The sequence below is a fragment of the Aptenodytes patagonicus genome, chromosome 25 (assembly GCF_965638725.1).
Source record: "Aptenodytes patagonicus chromosome 25, bAptPat1.pri.cur, whole genome shotgun sequence".
Lineage (NCBI taxonomy): Eukaryota > Metazoa > Chordata > Aves > Sphenisciformes > Spheniscidae > Aptenodytes > Aptenodytes patagonicus.
Genome location: NC_134973.1, coordinates 4351158 through 4370618, shown reverse-complemented (window position 1 = coordinate 4370618; position 19461 = coordinate 4351158). Strand labels below are relative to the sequence as shown.

At 64.5% G+C, this 19461-nt stretch overlaps 3 protein-coding genes across 4 annotated transcripts in view; 1 reads left to right on the top strand and 2 right to left on the bottom strand.

Moving 5' to 3' along the window:
- SSBP4 (single stranded DNA binding protein 4) overlaps nucleotides 1-1641 on the bottom strand; it is a gene marked incomplete in the record, with an annotated part of 4654 nt that extends 3013 nt beyond the window's left edge. The window contains 3 exon segments of the mRNA XM_076359689.1: nucleotides 185-246; nucleotides 414-486; nucleotides 1530-1641. Of these exon segments, the coding sequence (XP_076215804.1) occupies nucleotides 185-246; nucleotides 414-486; nucleotides 1530-1585 (191 nt within the window).
- Nucleotides 1642-3937: 2296 nt separating this feature from the next.
- LRRC25 (leucine rich repeat containing 25) lies at nucleotides 3938-5461 on the top strand. The gene is made up of 2 exons (XM_076359407.1): nucleotides 3938-4856; nucleotides 5341-5461. Exons 1-2 carry the CDS (start codon nucleotides 3955-3957, stop codon nucleotides 5459-5461), a joined length of 1023 nt encoding a protein of 340 aa, XP_076215522.1. The 5' UTR covers nucleotides 3938-3954.
- A 2206-nt stretch (nucleotides 5462-7667) lies between these two features.
- On the bottom strand, nucleotides 7668-13132 carry GDF15 (growth differentiation factor 15). 2 transcript variants are annotated; one of them, XM_076359400.1, is made up of 5 exons: nucleotides 12272-13132; nucleotides 10811-12105; nucleotides 10443-10708; nucleotides 9732-10125; nucleotides 7668-8998 (listed from the first exon to the last, which is right to left on the bottom strand). In XM_076359400.1, the coding sequence occupies exons 4-5, from the start codon at nucleotides 10042-10044 to the stop codon at nucleotides 8187-8189; spliced, it is 1125 nt and encodes a 374-aa protein (XP_076215515.1). In that variant the 5' UTR covers nucleotides 10045-10125; nucleotides 10443-10708; nucleotides 10811-12105; nucleotides 12272-13132; the 3' UTR covers nucleotides 7668-8186. The 2 variants fall into 2 exon arrangements, with proteins under 2 accessions (XP_076215515.1, XP_076215514.1); XM_076359399.1 differs by having other exon boundaries at nucleotides 10811-13132.
- Between the last annotated feature and the right edge of the window lie 6329 nt (nucleotides 13133-19461).

The following is a 19461-nucleotide window of genomic DNA, read 5'->3' as shown; positions in this document are numbered from 1 at the left end:
AAATCGCTGATGGGAAAAGCAGAGCGGCAGGTTTATGGGGTACGAGGTGATGTGGCGGCAGCGTGGGGACTGGGGGGGGGGGACGGGACACGACGACAACCCCTGGCCCCAGTCCCAGCCCCATCACCGTGGGGAGGGGGGGTCCAGCCCCGCTCCCGGCCCCCCCCCCCCAGCCCCGACTCACCACCACCAGGAGTGCAGGAAGCCGGGGGGCTCGCCCAGCGTGATGTTCTTCTCCCATCGGATCTGTGGAGAGGGGCACGGGGGAGGTCAGGCATCGCTTTACCAGGCCTGATACCCCCGGGGATGGGCTCAGGCAGCCGCGGGGGCTGCAGGGCCCCGAGCCCGCGGGATGGGATGGGGCGGGGGGGGGGGGGGGGGGGGCCAGGAGGTGCTGCCCCCCCCCCTCTTACCTCCGACAGAAAGGTCTGGGCTGATTTCTGGGCCCCCACGTGCAGCAGGTACTCGTAGACGTACAGCGCCAGCCTGCGGGGACGGGGACGGGGACAGGGTGTCAGGGCCGGGCACGGCCCCCCCCCACCCCAGGGACCCACCGCCCCGGGGGGGGGGCGCCCCGCTTGCAGGGACGGCATCCCCACGGCCGTCACTGCCGGAGCAGCGCGGTGACAGCCCCGTCTGACGGACCCCGAAAAGGGGGGACCCCGAGTGACACGAGGGACGGTCAGGACGGAGCCCCCGTGCAAGCGCAGAATTAACGAGGGGGATTCGATGTCACCTCCCTGCGAGGGACCCCCAACGGGCATCACGGCGACACCAAGTCCCACCGGTGACACCGGAGACCTTTCCACGGCAAGCGGGGTGGCCGCCCCGGTTCCCGTCAGCGGGATGAGACGGGTGACACGTCCCACGCGGGACGCGGCTGAGGGGCGAGTGCCACCGCGGGTGTCCCCTGGCCGGGGACCTTCTGGGGGACGCCGGGGACCCGTCCCCAGTGCTCCATCACCCACCGGCATTGGGGAAGGGGACCCGCGGGGACCCCCACGGGGGTGGCCGGGCTCAGGGGCCATCGCGGGGCGCAGCCCCCCGGCTCCGGCAGGTGCCCCGGGGACGGATGAAGCCCCCGCCGGGGACAGCGCTGGCCCCGAGCACCGGGGCACGGCGGGGACGGGCACAGCCGGGGATGCCGGGTCACGCTGCCGGTGCCCCGGGGGATGGCAATGCCCCGGGGGGACGTCGCGGCTCCCGGTGCCCCGGGGAACGCCACGGACCGGGAGGCACCGCGGTGCCCCGGGGGACGACAACGCCCGGGAGGGCACCGCGGCTCCCGGTGGCCCGGGGGACGGCGACGCCCGGGGCACATCGCGGCTCCCGGTGGCCGGCTGAGCCCCGACGGCTCCCGCTGCCCCGCGGCGGCTGCCGGTGCGCCCCGGCGGGGCGGGGCCGCGGGGGTCCGCCCGCCCCCCGATCCCCCCCCCCCCCCCCCGCTTCTCCCTCCGTCCCCGCTCCCCCGGCGGCCGCCCCGGCAAACTTCCGCGCCCCCGGCCCGCGCCCGCCCCCGCCGCACTCACTTCTCGCGGGCCTGGCCGTCCGAGGGCACGCCGGAGCCCTTGCCCTTGGCGTACATGCTGGGGCGGCGGCGCGGCACCGGCTGTCAGCGGCCCCGGTCCCGGCCCCGGTCCCCCGCCGCCATCCCGGCCCCGGCCCCGGCCCCGGCGGCTCCGGCCGCGCGCCCGCGGGGGAGCTTGAAACCGCCGCGCCGGGCCGGGGGTCCCCGCGCCGCCGCCACCGCCTCCCCCCGCGCGGCTGTTCCAGCAACGCCGCCGCCCCCCCCCCCCGCCCGCGCCCGCCGCTCTTAAAAGGGCGATGGCAGCGCGGCGGAAGGTGGTGGGGACGGGGGACGGGGGGCTGGAGGGGGGGGGTGGGGGCGGTGCGGAGGGGAGGGGGTGGGCACGGAGTGGGTGGGCACGGACGGACTCGGACTCCAGAGGGTGGGCACGGAGGGACGGTGACACGAGGGGATGGACACGGACGCAGAGGGACGCGGACATGAGAGGGTGGACACAGAGGCGAGGGGTGGACATGGAAGGACACGGAGGCGGGGGGGTGGGCACGGAGGTGGCGGGCACGGGGGGACACGGGCGCGAAGGGGTGGGCAGGGAGGGACAGTGACACGGGGGGATGGACACGGATACGGTGGTCACAGAGGGACACGGACATGAGAGGGTGGACAGAGGCGCGGGGGGGGGGGGGGGGAGGACATGGAGGGTCACAGAGGCTGGGGGATGGGCCCGGGGGGACACGGACGCGCGGGGGTGGGCGTGGGGGGGACACGGACGTGAAGAGGGACACGGTGGACACTGAGGGACACGGACGTGAGAGGGTGGACACGGATGCGAGGGGGCGGACACGGAGGGACGTGGACACGAGGGGGTGGACGTGCATGGACACTGACACGAGGGGGTGGAAACGGGCACGGTGGACACAGGGACGTGGATGCGAGAGGGTGGAAATGGAGGGACACGGACACCAGGGGGCGGACACGGACACGGTGGACACGGAGGGACGCGGCCGTGAGAGGGTGGAGGGACATAGAGGGACATGCAGAGGAGGGGATGGACGTGGATGGACACTGACACGAGGGGAGGGACACGGACACTGGACACACAGGGACGTGGAGGCGAGGGGGTGGGCGTGGAGGGACACGGACATGGTGGGGGGACTCGGACACGAGGGGGTGGACACGGGACACAAACACGGGCGGCAGACACAGCTGCACAGGGGGACACAGACACGGGGGGGGGGGGGGGGCACGGACCCGAGGGCAGACCCAGAAGGGTGCGGACATGGGGAACACCGCGATGGGGACACCAACCCCTCATGGGGACACGGACACGCACCCACGCACGCCCTGCACGGAGCCCTCCCGCCCCAGCCCTGGGGTCCCCTCGCAAGGGGACCCCCTCCCCACGGGGGACCCCAAGCAGAGCCCTCGCAGGTGCCAAGACCTCAGGGAGGGCCCAATCCTGCCCGCACACCCCCCCCGGGCCGCCGTGTTAGTTGCACCAACGCATCATTAAGACCCCGACACACACACCCCCACCCCCCCCGCTCCAACCCGCTTCACTGGGCACCGCGATTGTGCACGCGTGTGCGTGGCGGTGGACGCATGTGCACGCAGCAGGGCATGTGTGTGCATGGCAGTGCACGCGTGTCCGTGCTGCCGGTGGGCGGGCGTGTGCACACGTGCCTGAGCGCGTATGTGGGATGCGTGTGTGAGCAGCCAACACACGTGCGCCTACATGCATGTGCGAGCATGCAGCAGCGCATGCGTGTGCATGTCCGCGTGTGCCCACGCGTGTGCCCGGGGGGGCTGTTGGAGCCGCCTGCTCGGGTGCTCCCCGGGGCACCGGGGCCGCAGGGCCGGGGTCCCCCAGCCGGTGCCAACACGCGAGGCCGTGGGGATGCTCAGCACCCAGCTGGGCCCCCCCAGCCCTGAGACCCCGCCGGGCTCCCCCCAGGCCCCTCGGGCAGGGAGCAGCACCACTGCAGCACCCGGGGTCAGAGCCCTGCAGCACTCCAGGAAAGGGCCGGGGGGGGGGGTCCGGCGGCAGCTGGGGGGTGCTGAGGCGGGGGCTGCTGCCTCCCTGCCTGCCCCCCCTGCCCCGGGGCCGGCTACGCCCTGGCAGGGTGACACGGGACGGCGGGACCCGCCTGTTCCTCTTCCCGCACCCCTGCCTGTGCCAGGCAGAGAGGCGGCCGGAGCGCAGGCAAGTCAGGGTGCTGGGGCTGGGGGGGGGGTGGAAACCACCCGCCGGGACCCCCAGGTGCTGCCCTGCCCGGGGAGCGAGGGAGCGGGGTGGGTGCCAGACTGGGCTGCACTGGTTTGCACTGGGAGGGGGAAACCGGCACGCTCAGCGGGAATGGGGGTCCGCTCAGGCAGGTCTTGCTGACCCCCCCATTTCCCACCCAGGCGCCCATCGGGGTGAAGGGGCCATGGGGCACCCTGCAGCCCCCCTAACTCTGCTGCTGCTGCTGCTGTGCCCCGCGGCCTCCACGGCCCCCTGCTTCGCCGTGCCGCCGGACGCCCCCGCCGAGCTGGATTTGACTAACAGCAGCCACCAATGCGCCGAGCTGGACTTGGGCCCCTTCCAGCGGCAGAGCCGGCTGTGGCTGAGCCGTAACGGCATTGACGCCCTGAGCCCCTCATCCCGCGTCGGGCCGAGGCTGCAGGAGCTGGACCTGTCGCAGAACCGGCTGCGGGAGCTGCCGGCCGCCTTCCTGAGCCAAGCGCGGGGGCTGCGGCATCTCCAGCTGCAGCAAAACCGGCTGCAGGAGCTGCCCGACGATTTCTTCGCCAACGCCGTGGCTCTGCAGAGCCTGCGGCTGGAGGACAACCCCCTGCCCGCCGTGCCCCCCACCGCTTTCCGTGCCAGCCTGCGCCTCCTGGCCGTGACGTGCCGCTGCGACGTGGTGGGCAGCATCCTGGCACCCTGCACCTGCTCCCGGCCCAACTGCACGGTGCCCCGGTGCCACTGCCTCACGTCCCATCACGACGTCTTCAACGCCACCGATTTCCACGTCCGGGAATGCTGGGGCAGCACGAGGCTGGTGGCCGGCTTGGCCGGGGCCACCGTCGGGGTGGCCGTGCTGCTGGCGGTCACCGCCGTGGTTTGCTACCGGCAGAGGAAAGTGGCCACTGCTGCTGCCAGCGCGGGGTGGGGTAAGCGGGAGTCCACCGCGGCCCACGGGCAGCCCCGCTACATCAGCCGGGCCGCTGAGATCGGCACCACCGATGCTGCCGCCGCGCCGGACTATGAAAACGTCTTTGTGAGCCCTTGCACCGGCCCGGCCGCCGCGCGGGGCTGGACGCCGGGATGGCAGGAGGAGCGGTACAGGTGAGGCTCCGGCGTGGGGACCGGCTGCTTGGGGCATGTCCCATCCCCTCCCCTGCTGTGCTGTACCGTGCCATGCCGTGCCATGCTGTGCCGTGCTGTGCCATGCCGTGCCGCCATCCCATCCCATCCCATCCCATCCCATCCCATCCCATCCCATCCCATCCCATCCCATCCCATCCCATGCTGTGCCATCCGTGCTGTGCCATGCTGCCATGCTGTCCGGTCACATGCGTACCATCCCATGCCACCCCATGCCACCCCATCCCATGCCGCCCCACGCAGTGCCACCCATGCCATCCCGTGCTGTCCCATCCCACCATCCCCAAGGCCCAGGTGCTTGCCGGGGCTGAGCCCCTTCCCCCCACCCGCACCCCCAGAGCTGCCCCGTGGCGTTCGCTCCCCCCCGTTGGGGACCAGCCACCCCCAACCCGCCCCATCTCCTGGGCACGGTGAGGCAGGTGCCACCCCTCTGTGTCCCCCCCAGCCCCCAGGTCCCGGTGGATGACAACTATTTCCTGGAGAGCGAGGCCGTCCCCGGGGACCAGCCCATCTACGCCAACACGCGATGCTCCGGCGAGGACATCTACGTCATCCCCGACCAGTGAGGGGCCGAGGGGGGGCTGGGGGGGCTGGGGGGGGTGCAGCTCTGGCTCCCACTGACGCTTCTCCCCAGGGCTTTCCCTGGTGGGACCCCCCCAGCCCAGAGGGGACGGGGATGGGCGCTCCCCATGGATGAGGGCTCTATGGGTCTCCCCACGGCTGGGACAGGGACATGCGTGGTCCCCACGCTCGCATCCTGCCAGGGATGCCTTTCTCAGAGAGGGTTAATTTTAACACACACACACACACACGTGCCCCCCCGCCCCCTCCTTCTCCCCAGTTCCCACCGTGGGGCGAGGGCTGAGGGCTGGCGCTTGTCCCGGGGCTGGCGGCCACCGACCGCGGGGACACCTCAGCGCAGCATCCGCCGGCGGCCGGCACGCCGGAGCCTTCCCGGACGGGGACACGCATGAGGCCCCGCTGGGGCAGTCTGGCAGAGTGGGGGGGGGGGGGGGGGGGGGGGGCCGTGGGGTGACCGCAGCTCATGGTTCCTCTTCCCCTTTCGGCTGCCGATGGAGTGTCAGGGTGCACGTGCGCTTGGGGATGTGCCGGCGGTTGGCGACATCCAGGCACCGGGACTAACCCCGCTGTCGCCTGCACCCCCGCTTTTCCTTGCTAAATCTGCCAGTTTGGGGAACAGAGCAGAAGCCCCTCTTTTTTAATGCTCCTGGCAAAATCCCCGAGCTCGGCGCTGCCAGGTTGTGCACCCCAAGGGGTCCAGCAGCCTGGGGACATGGGGATCCCACCGCTTATCTGGGTGCCCCCTCCCTCCCCCCCGGCTACGCGTGGGTCCCCCGAGCTCCGGCCCTTGTGATGCTCCACCGTGCCCCATTAAATGGTTTCATTATCTTAAAGTATCTGTGTAGCTCGTGGTCTGCTGGGAGCCCCGGGCAGGACACGGCGTGGCTGCCCCAGGGCTGAGCCTCCGCCTGGTGCCGTTCCCCGGGCTGGATCCGTCCCTCTGGCAGCAGCGGGGTGGCACCGGCTGAGCAGAGCCCCGGTTCGTTATCTGTTAATGGCACTGACAGCTCCGGTAAGGGGCACAGGGACGGCTGTAAACATTAACCCGAAGGAGCTGCCCGAGGCTGGAAGTCCCTGGGGAAAGTCCCTGGAACCCCCAGAGCCCCTGTCCCCAGAGCGGGGGTCCCAAGGGACCAAGAGACCCTGAAGGACAGGTCCCCAGAGCCCCTGTCCCCAGAGCGGGGGTGCCAAGGGACCAGGACCCTCAAGGACAGGTCCCCAGAGCCCATGTCCGCAGAACAGGGGTCCCAAGGGACCAGCACCCTCGAGGACAGGTCCCCAGAGCAGGGGTCCCAAGGGACCAAGAGACCCTGAAGGACAGGTCCCCAGAGCCCCTGTCCCCAGAGTGGGGGTGCCAAGGGACCAGGACCCTCAAGGACAGGTCCCCAGAGCAGGGGTCCCAAGGGACCCTGAAGGACAGGTCCCCAGAGCCCATGTCACTTTGGCCCGGGTCCCTCAAGTCCACGTCCCCAGAGTGGAGGTCCCCATAGCTTGTGTCCCTCAAGCCCTGGTCCCCAAAGACTCCGTCCCCAAAGTGGAGGTCCCCATATCCCACATCCCTCAAGCCCCGGTCCCCAAAGCCCACGTCCCCAGAGTGGAGGTCCCCATATCCCATGTCCCTCAAGCCCCGGTCCCCACCAGGAGCTGCCGAGGGGCCGGGCAGCCCGGGACACCCCTGGGACACGCTGGAAGAGGGGACGGAGCAGAGAGGAGCTGTGACCAGCAAAGCCACCCCATCCAGGTGTGGCGAGTCCCTTGGGGACACGACGCATGCCATCGACCTCCACGGTGGCACAGCTCGGGGAGCCGGGGTTTCCCCCACCCCTTGGTGTCCGTAGGGTCCCACGGATGGAGGTACCTGGAAATCGGGCAGCATCCACGTCCCGGCTGGACGTCCCACCCAGGGGGTCAAGGCTGCGCCCAGCACCCATCTCAAGGACACAAACAGCTCAAAGGTCTCTGGGAGCATCGCCCAGGCATTACTCACCCGCCACGGCAGCCGCTGGCAGGGTGGGGATGGGGCTGTCCCGGCCCCGGAAAGCCGTAAGAATTTACCGGCAAATCCGTATGGGGTCAGGTCCCGGCCGGTCACCTGCGGAGGGGGGGCGGAGGGTCCAGGCTGCGGGACCCCCGGTTGAGGGCGACCTGCTGCGGGGCTTCGGTCCCCGCTCACCCCGTGCCGTCGGAGACCCCCACCTAATTGTGCAGGAGGAGCAGCCAGCATCCCTGTTCCCATCACTTTATTCATTTACATTATTACATTATTTCTGTTTTATAGAAATATATAAAATGCAAATACGCGCAAAGAACTTTCCCCAAAAGGTATTTTGCTATAAAATACAATAAGTTAGCAATAAATAAGATGGTTGTATAAATAAGTCCCTAAGCAGAGATGATGCTCAGACGTGGGGTGGGCTGCGGCCACCTGGGGACAGAACCACCCCGGTCTGTTTGGGCTCTCTCGGGTGGGAAGGATCCACCTACCAAATAAAATACTGTTTTAAATAAGGGAAGAGAGGGGGGAGTACGTTATTGTGGCCTGTGGAGGGGGGGGGTCACAACCGGGGACCCCAGGGCTGAGCCGGATGGCGGACCCAGGGCTGGCGCAGAGGCGTTTTGTGCCATGGGGTCTGGTTTTTGGGACGCCAGAGCTGCCGGGAGGCGGGCAGGCTCTGCCCCATCCGGGCGGTGATGGGTCCGGCGATGCCATCAGGCACAGTGGCACCTGGTGACCAGCATGTCCTCGAAGAGGGTGGAGACCAGCCTGCCCTCGCCGTCGTAGTGCATCAGCACCATGGGGTCGTAGCCGGCGGGGACGCAGCAGGGCGGCGGGGTGGCTTTGGAGAGGGAGTGCACGCGGGCTTTGATCTGGGCGTGCATGCTGGCCGGCTTGTAGTTGTGGGGACAGGAACCTTCGCAGAACCTCATGTAGTAGCTGTTGGGGGCGATGACCCAGTCCGACCAGCCGATGTCCTGGAAGGAGACCTTGAGCGACTTGAGGCAACACTTCCCATCGCTCTTCCCGCACTCCTCCTCCAGCCCCCGGGCTCTCCTGGCTCCCCGTCCCGTTGTCTCATGGGTTTCCACCTCCAGCACCAGGGTCTCGCCCCCCGAGGTGGCCAACAAGGTTGAGACGTCGGCTGTGAAGGCCAGCTCCAGGCGCAGTGTGGCCTCAGGACCGGCAGCCCAGGGCTGGACGGCCGCTGTGAGGTCCAGGCTCGGGGCGTCGCGGTCCAGCTCTTGGCTACGCAGGAGCTGGGGGGTCCCGTGAGCCCCCCCCAGCGTGTAGATGCTGATGCGGGGAGGCACCGAGGCGTCGAGCGGGGACATGCCGGGGGATGCCAGCGTCCGCTTGAAGAGCTTCAGCTCCGCCTGCACCACCCGGAGCTGTCGGTGGAAAGCCTCGGTGCGGGAGAGGATGAGATGGTAGCGGTAGGGGCCATGGGGGTCCTGGTCTCCCTGGAGGTCCTGGTGTCCCTGGGGGTCCTGGTGTCGCCGGGGGATGTCCGGCTGGCGCAGCACTGCGGGGACAGGGAGGACAGCTAATGTAAGAGCCGGCAAGCCATGCCGCCAGCCAAGGCTCGTGACCAGCTCCTGTCGGGCAGCCAAACCGCCGCCTCCGGGGAATCACTCAAATCCCGAGGGATGCCGAGGCTGGGGAGATCCGGCTCCATCCTCAACCCCGGATCACCCGGGATCCACCGTCCGCGGGGAGCCCCAGCCTGAGGGTCTCATCGAGGGGCGGCAGCTGGTGCCGGAGCAGGTGCCCCAGGACCCAGCGGGGTGACCCCCCCCCCAGCCCAAGCAGCAGGAACTGAATCACCCCAGATCCAGGTAAATCCCTAAATCTCCCCAGATCCAGATAAAACCCCAAACGCACAGAGCAGCCAGCCGGGGCTCAAGGAATGGCACCTCCCCTCCGCTCACCCCCAAGCCGGCTCAAACCCTGCTCCGAGCACCCGCAGCCGCCACCACGCTGCTCAAAGCTTTCATCCCAAATTTGCTGGTTTTTGCATTTTTAAGCAAAACGGCTCAAAACGGTGGCTCCTCCCTGCTGCCGGGGCAAGGAAAGCGGCCGGGACGAGGATGACCGCAGCCACCGCGATTCATGCCCGGTCATGTCCTGGCACACGCCGAGGCAGCCGGGCTGACACGCCCGAGCGGGGACACGTTGGGGGACACACATGTGTGTGCCCGGGGGGGACGGGGACGGGATGAGGGTCGTGGGATGCACGTGGAGCCACGGCCACTTACGCTTGGGGGTCAGGCGATGCAGGTGCCTGGTCTCTGGCACGGCTCCCTCCTCCTCCCGGCTCCGGTTCCCCGTCAGCTCGGCCACTTTCTGCTGGTACAGCCGCTGCGCTCTCCGGATGCTCTCCTGGTCCAGCCGGTGCCGGACCACGGGGGGAGCGGGCATCCCCAACCGCTCCAGGATCCCCTTTTTGATGGCTTCCAGCTGGAGCCTGTCCTCGTCCCACGCGTGGGGCCTCAGCTCCACGCCGGCGAGAAGCAGCAGGAGCTGGAGGCAGGTGAGGGCGGCCCCCACGTCCCGCAGCGCCCTCGGCATCGCGCAGGCAGCCGGCGGTCCCGGGGGGATTTATTTGCAAAACCTCTCGCGCAAAGGCTGGACGTGCGGCTCCCGGCGATGCTGCAAGGGGAATGAATGAAGTGGACCAGACCTGACTTTATAGGAGCCGAACTTTGCCCGCCCTCCGTCCCCCCTCCCCGTCCCAGGCTGGCGGCGGGTGACGCCGGAGTAAACACCCAGCAGGAATCTCTCCTCTCCGCCTGGGATTTCATACGGGAACTCTGATGGTGCCGGAGTTGGGCAATTTGCGAGCTGGTTTGCAGCTGTGGAGATGAAAAATATGTAATCCTTTTCCTCAGACACAAATATTTCCCTTCCACCCCGCGTTTTCCCCGCGGATCGCCATGCCAGCTCATGGCTGGGGGGATCCCTCTCACCTCCCCTGCCCCGTCGGTGAGGGGCAAGCGGCTGCGGGCAATGTCCGATTGGCCTCGGAGGTGGCAGAGCGGGTGGCAGGGGGTGATGGAGAGAGGACGACGTGCAGGCAGGCCAGCGCTGCGGGCAGCCTCGTGGCACGGCTTGTCCATCCCTGCATCCTCGGCTGCCTTCTCCGTCCTTCGCCTTGCGCCGGTCCCCGCCGGCGCACGTGTTCCCCGTTACCGCATGAGGCTGAGCCAGGCACGCAGCCCGTTCCCCGAAACCCCTGCAAAGAAGAAGCGGAGCAGGGAAGCGGCAGCCGAGCAGCCCGGTTCATGCCGGCACATGCACGGAGGAGGGAGCGGATCAGCGTTGGACCTTGTCCTACCGAACTGGCTGATGACACCGCAGCCCAGCTTGCAGCAGCCAGTGGCAGGTGCAGCCGGGGGATGGCTCTGCCCCGGGTCCGTCCCTCCTAAAGCGATGGCGGCCGGGTTACGTCATCCCTGGGCATCCCGAAGACGGTCGGGATGGAGCCGGGCACGCGGGGGGGGGGCACGGATCCAGCGGGGCCACGTGCGGTGGGAAGCACCGTGCCAGACCGGGGCTGCCCGCACGCCGGGGAAGAGAAAACCCACGGTGGGAACAAGACACCGAGGCCGGCACGGGTCCACCCGTCTCTCGCCTTCTCCTAAGGGATGTTTTGACCCAAAAAACGTGAGCAGAGGGATGAGAAACCCCCGGTCGGATGAGGCAACGGGCAGGTCCCCCCTCGGCGCCGGCCGGGGCAGGCGAGGCCGTTCCCAAATGTCCTGAAGTCGAGCCAAGCGCCTGGTCTCTAACCGCACTCCTGCCACGGGATGAACGTGCTTACAGTAATCCCGTGGTTTATAACTGTTTATCCTCTGCTCCGCCTCGGGAGCCGGCTCCAGCGTTACTCCTGCCTTTCTCACCCAGTTTCTCAAGGGGTTGCCTGAGGCAAAACCGAGACCAAATGTTTCACCCTAAAACACATGAAAGGAGAAGTCTGTCAGCACGAGCAGCGTCACGTGGAGGGGATCGCCCCGGCTCTGGCTCCTCTGCCCTGCTCTGGATCGCCCTTGCAGAGGGATGGACGACGAGCGGGCAGGAGGAGCCCACCCGGAGACCTCGCACCATTTCACGCTGCCTTTCTCCGCCCGGAGCCTCCAGCTTGGAAAGAAACCCCATGCGTCGCTCACGGGGAAACCTCAGGGCCGGGTTTATCTCGAGTGTTTTGTCCCACGTGGAGTCGGGTACCGTCCCGCTGCTGCCGTGGGTGGCACATCACCCGTCCCTCCGGCAGCCGGGCAGGGAACGCGCTCGGATGAGCCCTTCCCGGAACATCTTCCCGCGGGGAGCTGGTCCGGGCGCTGGCTCCTCAGCTGGTGCTTTTGTTCCAGCTGGAGCTGTGGGATCCTTCAGGAGTTCCCGAGAGCACCGAGCCCCTCTGTGATCTCCTCTCCTGGGGATTTTATCAGCTGGGGCGATTGTAATCCCTCAGCCCCCCCAATTCAAGGAAGAAGGGAGAGGGAGCATCACCCCAGGAGGACCACAAACCTCCGGGTAACACCCCAGGGCAGAACCGCCATGCCTCTCCCCTCCACCCTGAGCATCTCCGGGTCCACGGCAGGCACCAGCCCGGTCGCCAGCAGCCTCCACCATCTGCAAGGTGCCAAACACGCTTGTCCAAAGCCGAATCGGAGCCGTGCAGCGTGTCTGGGCGCAGGAAGAGGCCCTGACCCACCAGCAATCACGTTGCCCGGCCCTTGAGCAAGACCTGACAAAACCCTAAATCCTGAAGTCCTGCTTTTGCAATGAATTTTCTAACCGTAGGCGCGTTGCGTCGTACGAGCCCCATCCACGAGTGACGCACGGTGGCTCGCGCTTGGAGAGCATCAAAGTCTGCCGAAGACGGATGTTTTCCCCCAAAAGGCGCCAGCCGTGGAAGTCGGAGATTTACAGGCCAGCAACAGCCATAAAACTTGTGTTTTAAGAGCAGCGGCTGTGAATGACGAGCGACCTGTTATGAAATCTCCCAGCGTGTCCTCACCAGCCTGCAAGATGTGATTGCACAGCCTCAGCCCTGTGCGTAAACAGCATCCCACGTTTCCTCCGCTCCTTGCTGGGCCGTTAGCGCATCGTCTTTTGCATCAGAAGGTCAGATTTACCCAAGGCCTCTTCCCAGCGGGATGCAGGTTCCTCTCCGGTTAACGCATCCTGCCTGCGTCCCTCGGCAAGGTGCAGCCGCAGCGCAGCTCTCACCTACCTGGCGCGGATCTAGAGCAGCGATTTATAGGAGCGCTTGGCCATGGGGTTGCAGGTGGCCGGGGACTCCCGGACCTCGGAGGGGCCGAGGCAGGGGCTGAGGGTGAGGAGGAGCTGATGTCCTCATGCCGTCGCTCCTCCGCACGCAGCGAGCAGGAGAGAAACTGGGGATTTTGGTGGTTAAAGCACCACGTGGGGGCCAGCAGCTGGAAAGGCCGCTAGAAAGTCTAGTGAAAGCTCAGAGCGTGCACTGCTGAGCCTGGAAAGATGTAAATAATCTTTTCGCCTTCTCTCCCCCTCCAGACATGAGGCGGTCGGCAGGGAGCAAGCGGGGGGACACGGCAGACGCTTGCTGCCATCCCGAGCGTCCCCCAGAGCCACCTGCAGCTCCCAGCTGAGCCAGCGCTGGGGGAAGAAGCCACGTTGCAAATGCTGAGATTAAACACCAAAAGAAAGGAGAAGGGGAACACGAACATTAGTCGCTTCCACACGAAACGCAAGCTGGACGCAGCCTTGAACTTGGGCCAACTCGAGCAGGACCCGAGAAGCTCCCGGCGCCGCGCGGGACGAGCCCCAAACCGGCCACGCGCAACCAGGGCTTCGTGGCTCCTCGAACGCAATTGCCTCCCCAGCTTGAAGGCGATCGTGCCCGAGGGGACGGCCCCGCTCTGCTCCCCCCCCCCCCCCCCCCCCCCGCAGCTCCCCCAGCCCAGGTGACGGGAGGCTGACGGGGGCGAGCGCAGGCGAGGGGGCTCCGGAAGGCTTCCATTCACCGAAAAGCGCGAAACTTCCCCGCAGTCGCTCGCCCACGCGCGCTTGCAGAAACCCCGGTTATTTTTGTAGCGTTCGTTATCACAAGCAGCAAGAGGGGAAGTGCTGCCCTCCAGATTCTAGGTCTATCAGTTCCTTGCAGCTGTTGAGCAAGCGGCTCCCGAAAGGGTGCCGAGGGTCTCCGATGAAAGCCAGAGCCCCCCGGGAAACGGATGCGCAGCGGCCCCCGGACCGGCAGGGTGAGGTTACAGCATCCCGTCAGCCAGAGCGTCCCTCTGCAAGGCAAACGGCGTCGGACTGGGTGCTCCCCATGACCTATGGGACCTCAGGTGCTCCCCGAAACCGCTCGGGTTGAGCAGGTCGGATGCTGGAGGGGGAATATTTCCTGCAAACTACTGCAAGCGAGGTAGAGAATACTTTCCCGTGGCGTATTTTTCAGCCAAGGGCTAAGAAGGGAAGAGCAGCACGGCTTCCCCTATCTGCTGCCGCCGCACGAAGCTCCAAGCAGCCCTTAGGGCTTGGTCTCGAGGGAAGCTGGTGGCTGGAGGCAGCTTCAGCACTTCCAGGAGTAATTTGGGGCGAGAAAACCCTCGGTGGAGGGGAGGAACCCAGCCGGCCTCCGAGGTGGTCCGTCGGTCGCATCACGGACAAGGTTTGTTCCATCCCGTCTCATTCCAGGTCTGGAAAGGGGTGCAGAGGGCTGGGAGACGAGGGCTCCGGCTCCGCTGCCAGCGTGGGATGTTTGGGAAGCCGCAGCCCGTGTTTTCCCAGCACTGGCCGCCGTCATGATGAATCGGCAGAGTGGAAGCTGTCTTGACCTTTAGACGTTTCTAAATAAAAGACAAACAGGACGGGTCAGGTGAGCAAAAAGCAGCTTTTGCCCTGCCGCGGCGGGAATCGCATTTTTTCTTCCTTTGCTGCAAGTTTACAGCATCTGCCAAAAGTGAGACTTTTGCTCCACTTGGACAAAGACGTTTCTGCCTCGACTGCACCCGCGGTCACCGATTAACTTGAATTCCCAGCCCCCTCGGCCCGGGCAGTGCAGGAAATTACTCCAATCCAACCGCCAAAACCCATCCTTAGAGCGATACTTTCGGCACGAGGAAGTCCTCCGCTCGCAACGAGCATCTTTCCTGGAACGGGCTTCCCGGACAGAGGGATTTACAGGTGGGGTCTGTCCTCCAGCGAGGATGCTTTACAGCTTGCAATGGTATTTCCCCTTTGGCAGACATAAATATGGCGTAATGCCTCGAGAGCATCGTCTGCACGAGCAGCAGGCAGCAAGCTCAGCCTGGGCGGGATCGAAGTGACGGTTATCGAGAAGCAGCTTTAAAAAGAAGCTTTTCCATGGTGTGAGCCTCTTTCTGTTCAAAGGGGGATGCGTCTCGCCCCTCCGACGTGCCGAAACAGCCCTTCGCCTCCATTTTAGCGTAGATCCAGCAGGTACCCCCGAGGCTTTCGAGAGCATCCTGCTCCCTCGGGACGGCGGTGCTGAGCCCAGAAGCGAAGAACAAGGCAGCGGCAGCGCGAAAGCTGCAGCTCTAGCCAGGGACCTGCCCTCGTGCAGGCTCCAAGCCACGCTCAGGAGGGATCCCGATGAGCTCTAAATCCTTCCTCCAAACAGCTTTCCAGTCCAGAGCAGGGGGGGGGAAATAGATGAAGGAAATCAAATCCAACCTAGGCACGTCCCAGAGCAGCATCTCTTTTATCAGGGAAAGCCTCAGGAGATGCTACAAGGGAAGGACAACCCCGAAAGCTCCTTAAAACCGTAGGATTTTAAGAGTCCGGATGGTTTTTTAAGTGCAAGGCACAATTTTGGATGAGGCATGCTGAAGAATTAGGTGAGGTTGCTGCTAGCCTAACCTCCAACAGAAATAAAGGTATTTATTTGTGAACCCGGGCATGGACCAGGCTTCTGCGCCCGTCAGGAGGGAATTAGTCACCGGAGCGTGACTCGGGGAAGGGCTGGGCACACAGGGCACGCTGCTCCCGCACCGGAGCATCCACCGCAGCGGGAAGCAGCTGGCGAGGAGCAGCAAGAAGAGACTTTCCCCCCGGCCTGAGCCGTGATGCTGGTTGGGAACCGGCCAAGAAAACCCCAGCCCGTAGCAGAGGTAGGTGTTAACATCCATTTATATCTCCTGGAAGGCTGGAGCCAGGCTATGAGGTACCTCCAAGCAACGGGGAAAGAAAAGCGTGGTTGAAATGCCCCGGCGAGGAGCCCCGGCACGGGGAAATACCTCGGCCAGAGCAATCATCCCCGGTGCGGGAAGCGCATACCGGGAATTCTCCGCTGCTCCAGGAGCCTGTCCATCCCCAGCCACCCAGCCCAGGGTGCGAGAGGCAGCGAACCCTGACTTGGGACCTGCCCGCACATGCCTCCACCGAAGGCAGCGAGGGCTGCTCCGAGCGGGCAGGAAATTCCAGCCATTCCCCCGCACCAGATCCGCAGCTGCGAGTTTCTGATTGAAGCTCCGGGGAGCCCTTCGGCAGCGGCTGTAAGAGAGGGTGGGCTCTCCAGCACCTTTGCTTGAGGTCAGCTTTGATTCGCAAGCCGGGAAAACGCGGAGGGCGAGCAGCCTGCCAGATGGACGCTGCCCAAAAATCCCACCTCATTTACGAAGGGTCTGGAGGGCTTGAGGAGCAGGGGAGGAAGAAAAGAGGGGGAACGGAGCAGGCTGTTACAAGAAAGAATTAAGATCCACGAGGAGCCAGTCCACCACAGAGATCTCCTCCCCAGCTCTCTGGCTCTGCATCCAAGGATCCCAAGCGGGATGCTCTACGACGAGCTTCCTCGCCGCCGACCAGCGAAACCTTCCATCTCTCCCTCTGGAGAGTTCCGGTTGCAAAAACGACCTCATCGACACAGGGCTTACCCAACAGCATGACATCACTCTGGAAACGCTGCCTTGCAGTAAAAGCTTATCACCTTATAAAGCAAATTACAACGAGAGTGATTTCATCGGGGGCTGGCCCACGGGAGAGCCCGTCTCCTCTCTGGGGAGCGCGCGTCCTGGCTCACCTTCGAGGAAGGTCTCAAACCCCCCCAGCGCCCATCGCACGCTGGGTATCAGCGAAGCGTAATAAAAGCAGGAGAACAACACGGTGCTCCAACTCCGAAGAAAAGGCTGGAGGACTCGACGAGATCGCCGTGGCAGCTCGGGGAAAACACGTTCCCAGAGCTAGGACATCAGAAAAAAGACAGAAAAAGCAGAGATTCAAAAAGAACCGTAATTTTTTCCTTTCTGATCCCCCCCTCCAGTCACAAACCACCGTTAACTCTCCGGACCAGGGGCACGGTAAGCCCTCACAGCACAGCTTTTGGGCTAGGACCATTGCGGGAGCTCCCCGAGCCCTGTCCCACCTCGGTACGCTGGGCCGGCCGTGGGCTTTACCTTTAGCCCTCGCCCTTGGCAAAGCCGTGCCTGGAGGTAATCAATACCACATCCAACCTGCTCCGCTGAGCAGCTGGCGAGGGGCAAACGCTGAATCACCAACGTCCTCGGTGCAACCTCCGCTCGCCTTGCGGGGGGGCCCGATGCTGTTCCTTCGCTGGCGACGCCTTCGTTTCCTCCCGTTGCTGTAACCTCAGGGGCGGTGAAAGGCAGGACCACAAGAAGCCCTCAGGACCAAGCTGAAGCTGTCGAAGCCTCGTACCTCTTGTCAGGCCGTCCCGCTCTAGCGCAGCGGGGGGAAGCTGTGCACGGTCCGGCTGTATGGCAGCACCATCTGGTGGCACCAGCCCTCCCCGCCACCCCAGTTTGCTCCCAGTCAGGACCAGTGGCGGCAGGAGCAGGGTAGCAGCCTGAAAGCAGCCAACACAAGGCTTCTGCCCGTCCTCGGCCGAAGCCGGGTCGCATCGCCTCCCAACGTGAGCAGCCACCGCCGGCAGCCAGCCTACAGCAGCGCTCAACCGACAGCGATGAAGCAGCCCGGCAAGGCAAGGAGATGCTCTTGGGGAAGACGGGGAGAGCTCCAGGGTTGCTCTCAAGGAAAGCAACACGCGACGGTGCTCGAGTTTGCTGCACCCCAGCAGCTTCCAGAGACGCTGCTCATCTTCCCGCGATCCCCGAGAGCTCGCTCTTCCTCCAGAAAAGAAGCCTGACGGAAGAAATCTGGCTAGAAAATGCCTGACAGCGGGTTCCCAAACGGCTTAGGGAGCCTGCGAGGGATTTGCAGCCTGCGGATCAAAGCCAGCTTCAGAATCGCAGCAACTTCTGCTGCCAGCGGGTCCCCTGCTGCATCCCACAAGGCTTCGTTGCTGAAACCCCCTTTGGTCCAAGACTACGTCTACAGAGAGGGGGAGAACTGCTGCCGCCGTTTAAGCCCATGTGAGAAGAGTAAAGGGTGTGTAAAGCAGAAATACTTTATTAACTGACAGATCTGGAAAAGACTGAAAAGATTTAGGGTTCACCGGGCAAGGCAGGCTTTGCGTGACGTGGCTACGAAACCCGAGCTAAAAAGGAAACGGAAGAAGTCGATCGGATGAGCTGTGATCGCCAGCTCCTCGTGCATCCGACATCGGCACGCCCCAAAGTTTTACCAGACTCTAACACCTTCCCCCAGGAAAGCGACCATCTGTCTGGCCCTGCAGCACACTAACGTCTCCAAAGAAGTTTTGGGAAGCTCTTTGAACCCTCTGGCACGCGATTACCCTTCTTGTCTTCCGAACAGACGGCTGCGGACAGACCTGCTCGCCGGGGAGTCTCGCATCCCGCTCAGCGTTGCTCTCCGCCGATGCGCAGAACACGCTCTCGACGCTCGTGCTCCAGCCGCCGCGGATCCCAGAGGCACTAACAAGCGCAGACCGGGCCATACAGATCTCTCGCCTGAGAACAGAGAAGGAAGAGTTATTTTTTTTGTTTGTTTAAAGTAATGCCATGGGGGGGGGGGGGGGGGTTAAAACCAGAGTCGGTCTTGTCCCGCTTCCAGCTTGGGCTGCGTAGAGGCAACTCCAGTCACTGGAGGAGTGCGGCTCCAAACTCCGCTCTCCAAGACTTTGCCTCGTGAATAACGAGAGTTTTAAAAAAATCTGAGCAGAATTGATGTTTTCGGTGTGAGAAATGTACCGGGGGGGGGGGTGTGTGTGTTATTAATCAGATCCTTTTGCCGCTGCCTCCTGGAATTATCCAGCTCGGAGTGAAATGGGTAAGTCTCAAACTCACAGAGAAAAGCTTTTTCTCCCCAGAGCTTTCAGGATTACAGGCTGTCAAGACCTAACCATGCTGCTGCACGCTTTAAAAGAGTCTTCATGGAATCGGGGGAAGGACACACTCCCCGGGTCTCTGCATCTCCATACCAGTAACGTTGAACAATTTTTGCATAAGTACTTGAGTGCAGCACTCTGTTTAGAGGGGTGGCTGTTGCTCCGTTAGGCTACGTGGTCTAAACGAGGGCTGGAAAACTTATCGCAAAGTACAAAGAAAGAGCGTAATAGATAAAAGAAACACACATACGTAATAGGTGACGGGAAGATAAAACTTCCAAATGCTCTTCTGAATAAAATGACACAAATATCCAAGATAAGCAGCTGAGGTCTGAGAGAACGAGCCTAGGCAGCACAGAGCCATAGAATCATCGAATGGTTTGGGTTGGAAGGGACCTCTAAAGGCCATCTAGTCCAACCCCCCTGCCGCGGGCAGGGACATCTTCAACGAGGTCAGGTCGCTCAGAGCCCCGTCCAACCTGACCTGGAATGTTTCCAGGGATGGGGCATCCACCACCTCTCTGGGCGACCTGGGCCGGTGTTTCACCACCCGCAGCGTAAAAAATGTCTTCCTTATATCTAGTCTGAATCTACCCCCCTTTAGTTTAAAGCCATTCCCCCTTGGCCTGCCGCAACAGGCCCTGCACCCGTTCCCATTCCGAAAACCAGCCACGCGCGACAGGGCAGGGGCTCCATATTAGTCCAAGGGCTCATCTCCGACAGCAGCCGCTGCTTGGGGAATGGCATCAAACCAAACGCGCTGTTATCTGGTCAGT

What these genes read in the sequence shown, in the direction of transcription:
- LRRC25 (XM_076359407.1), top strand. Translation starts at nt 3,955, where the DNA reads ATGGGGCACCCTGCAGCCCCCCTAACTCTGCTGCTGCTGCTGCTGTGC. An exon ending in TGGCAGGAGGAGCGGTACAG is followed by an intron (nt 4,857 to 5,340) that starts GTGAGGCTCCGG and finishes TGTCCCCCCCAG; the next exon opens with CCCCCAGGTCCCGGTGGATG.
- GDF15 (XM_076359399.1), bottom strand. Translation starts at nt 10,044, where the DNA reads ATGCCGAGGGCGCTGCGGGACGTGGGGGCCGCCCTCACCTGCCTCCAG. An exon ending in GCATCGCCTGACCCCCAAGC is followed by an intron (nt 8,999 to 9,731) that starts GTAAGTGGCCGT and finishes CTGTCCCCGCAG; the next exon opens with TGCTGCGCCAGCCGGACATC.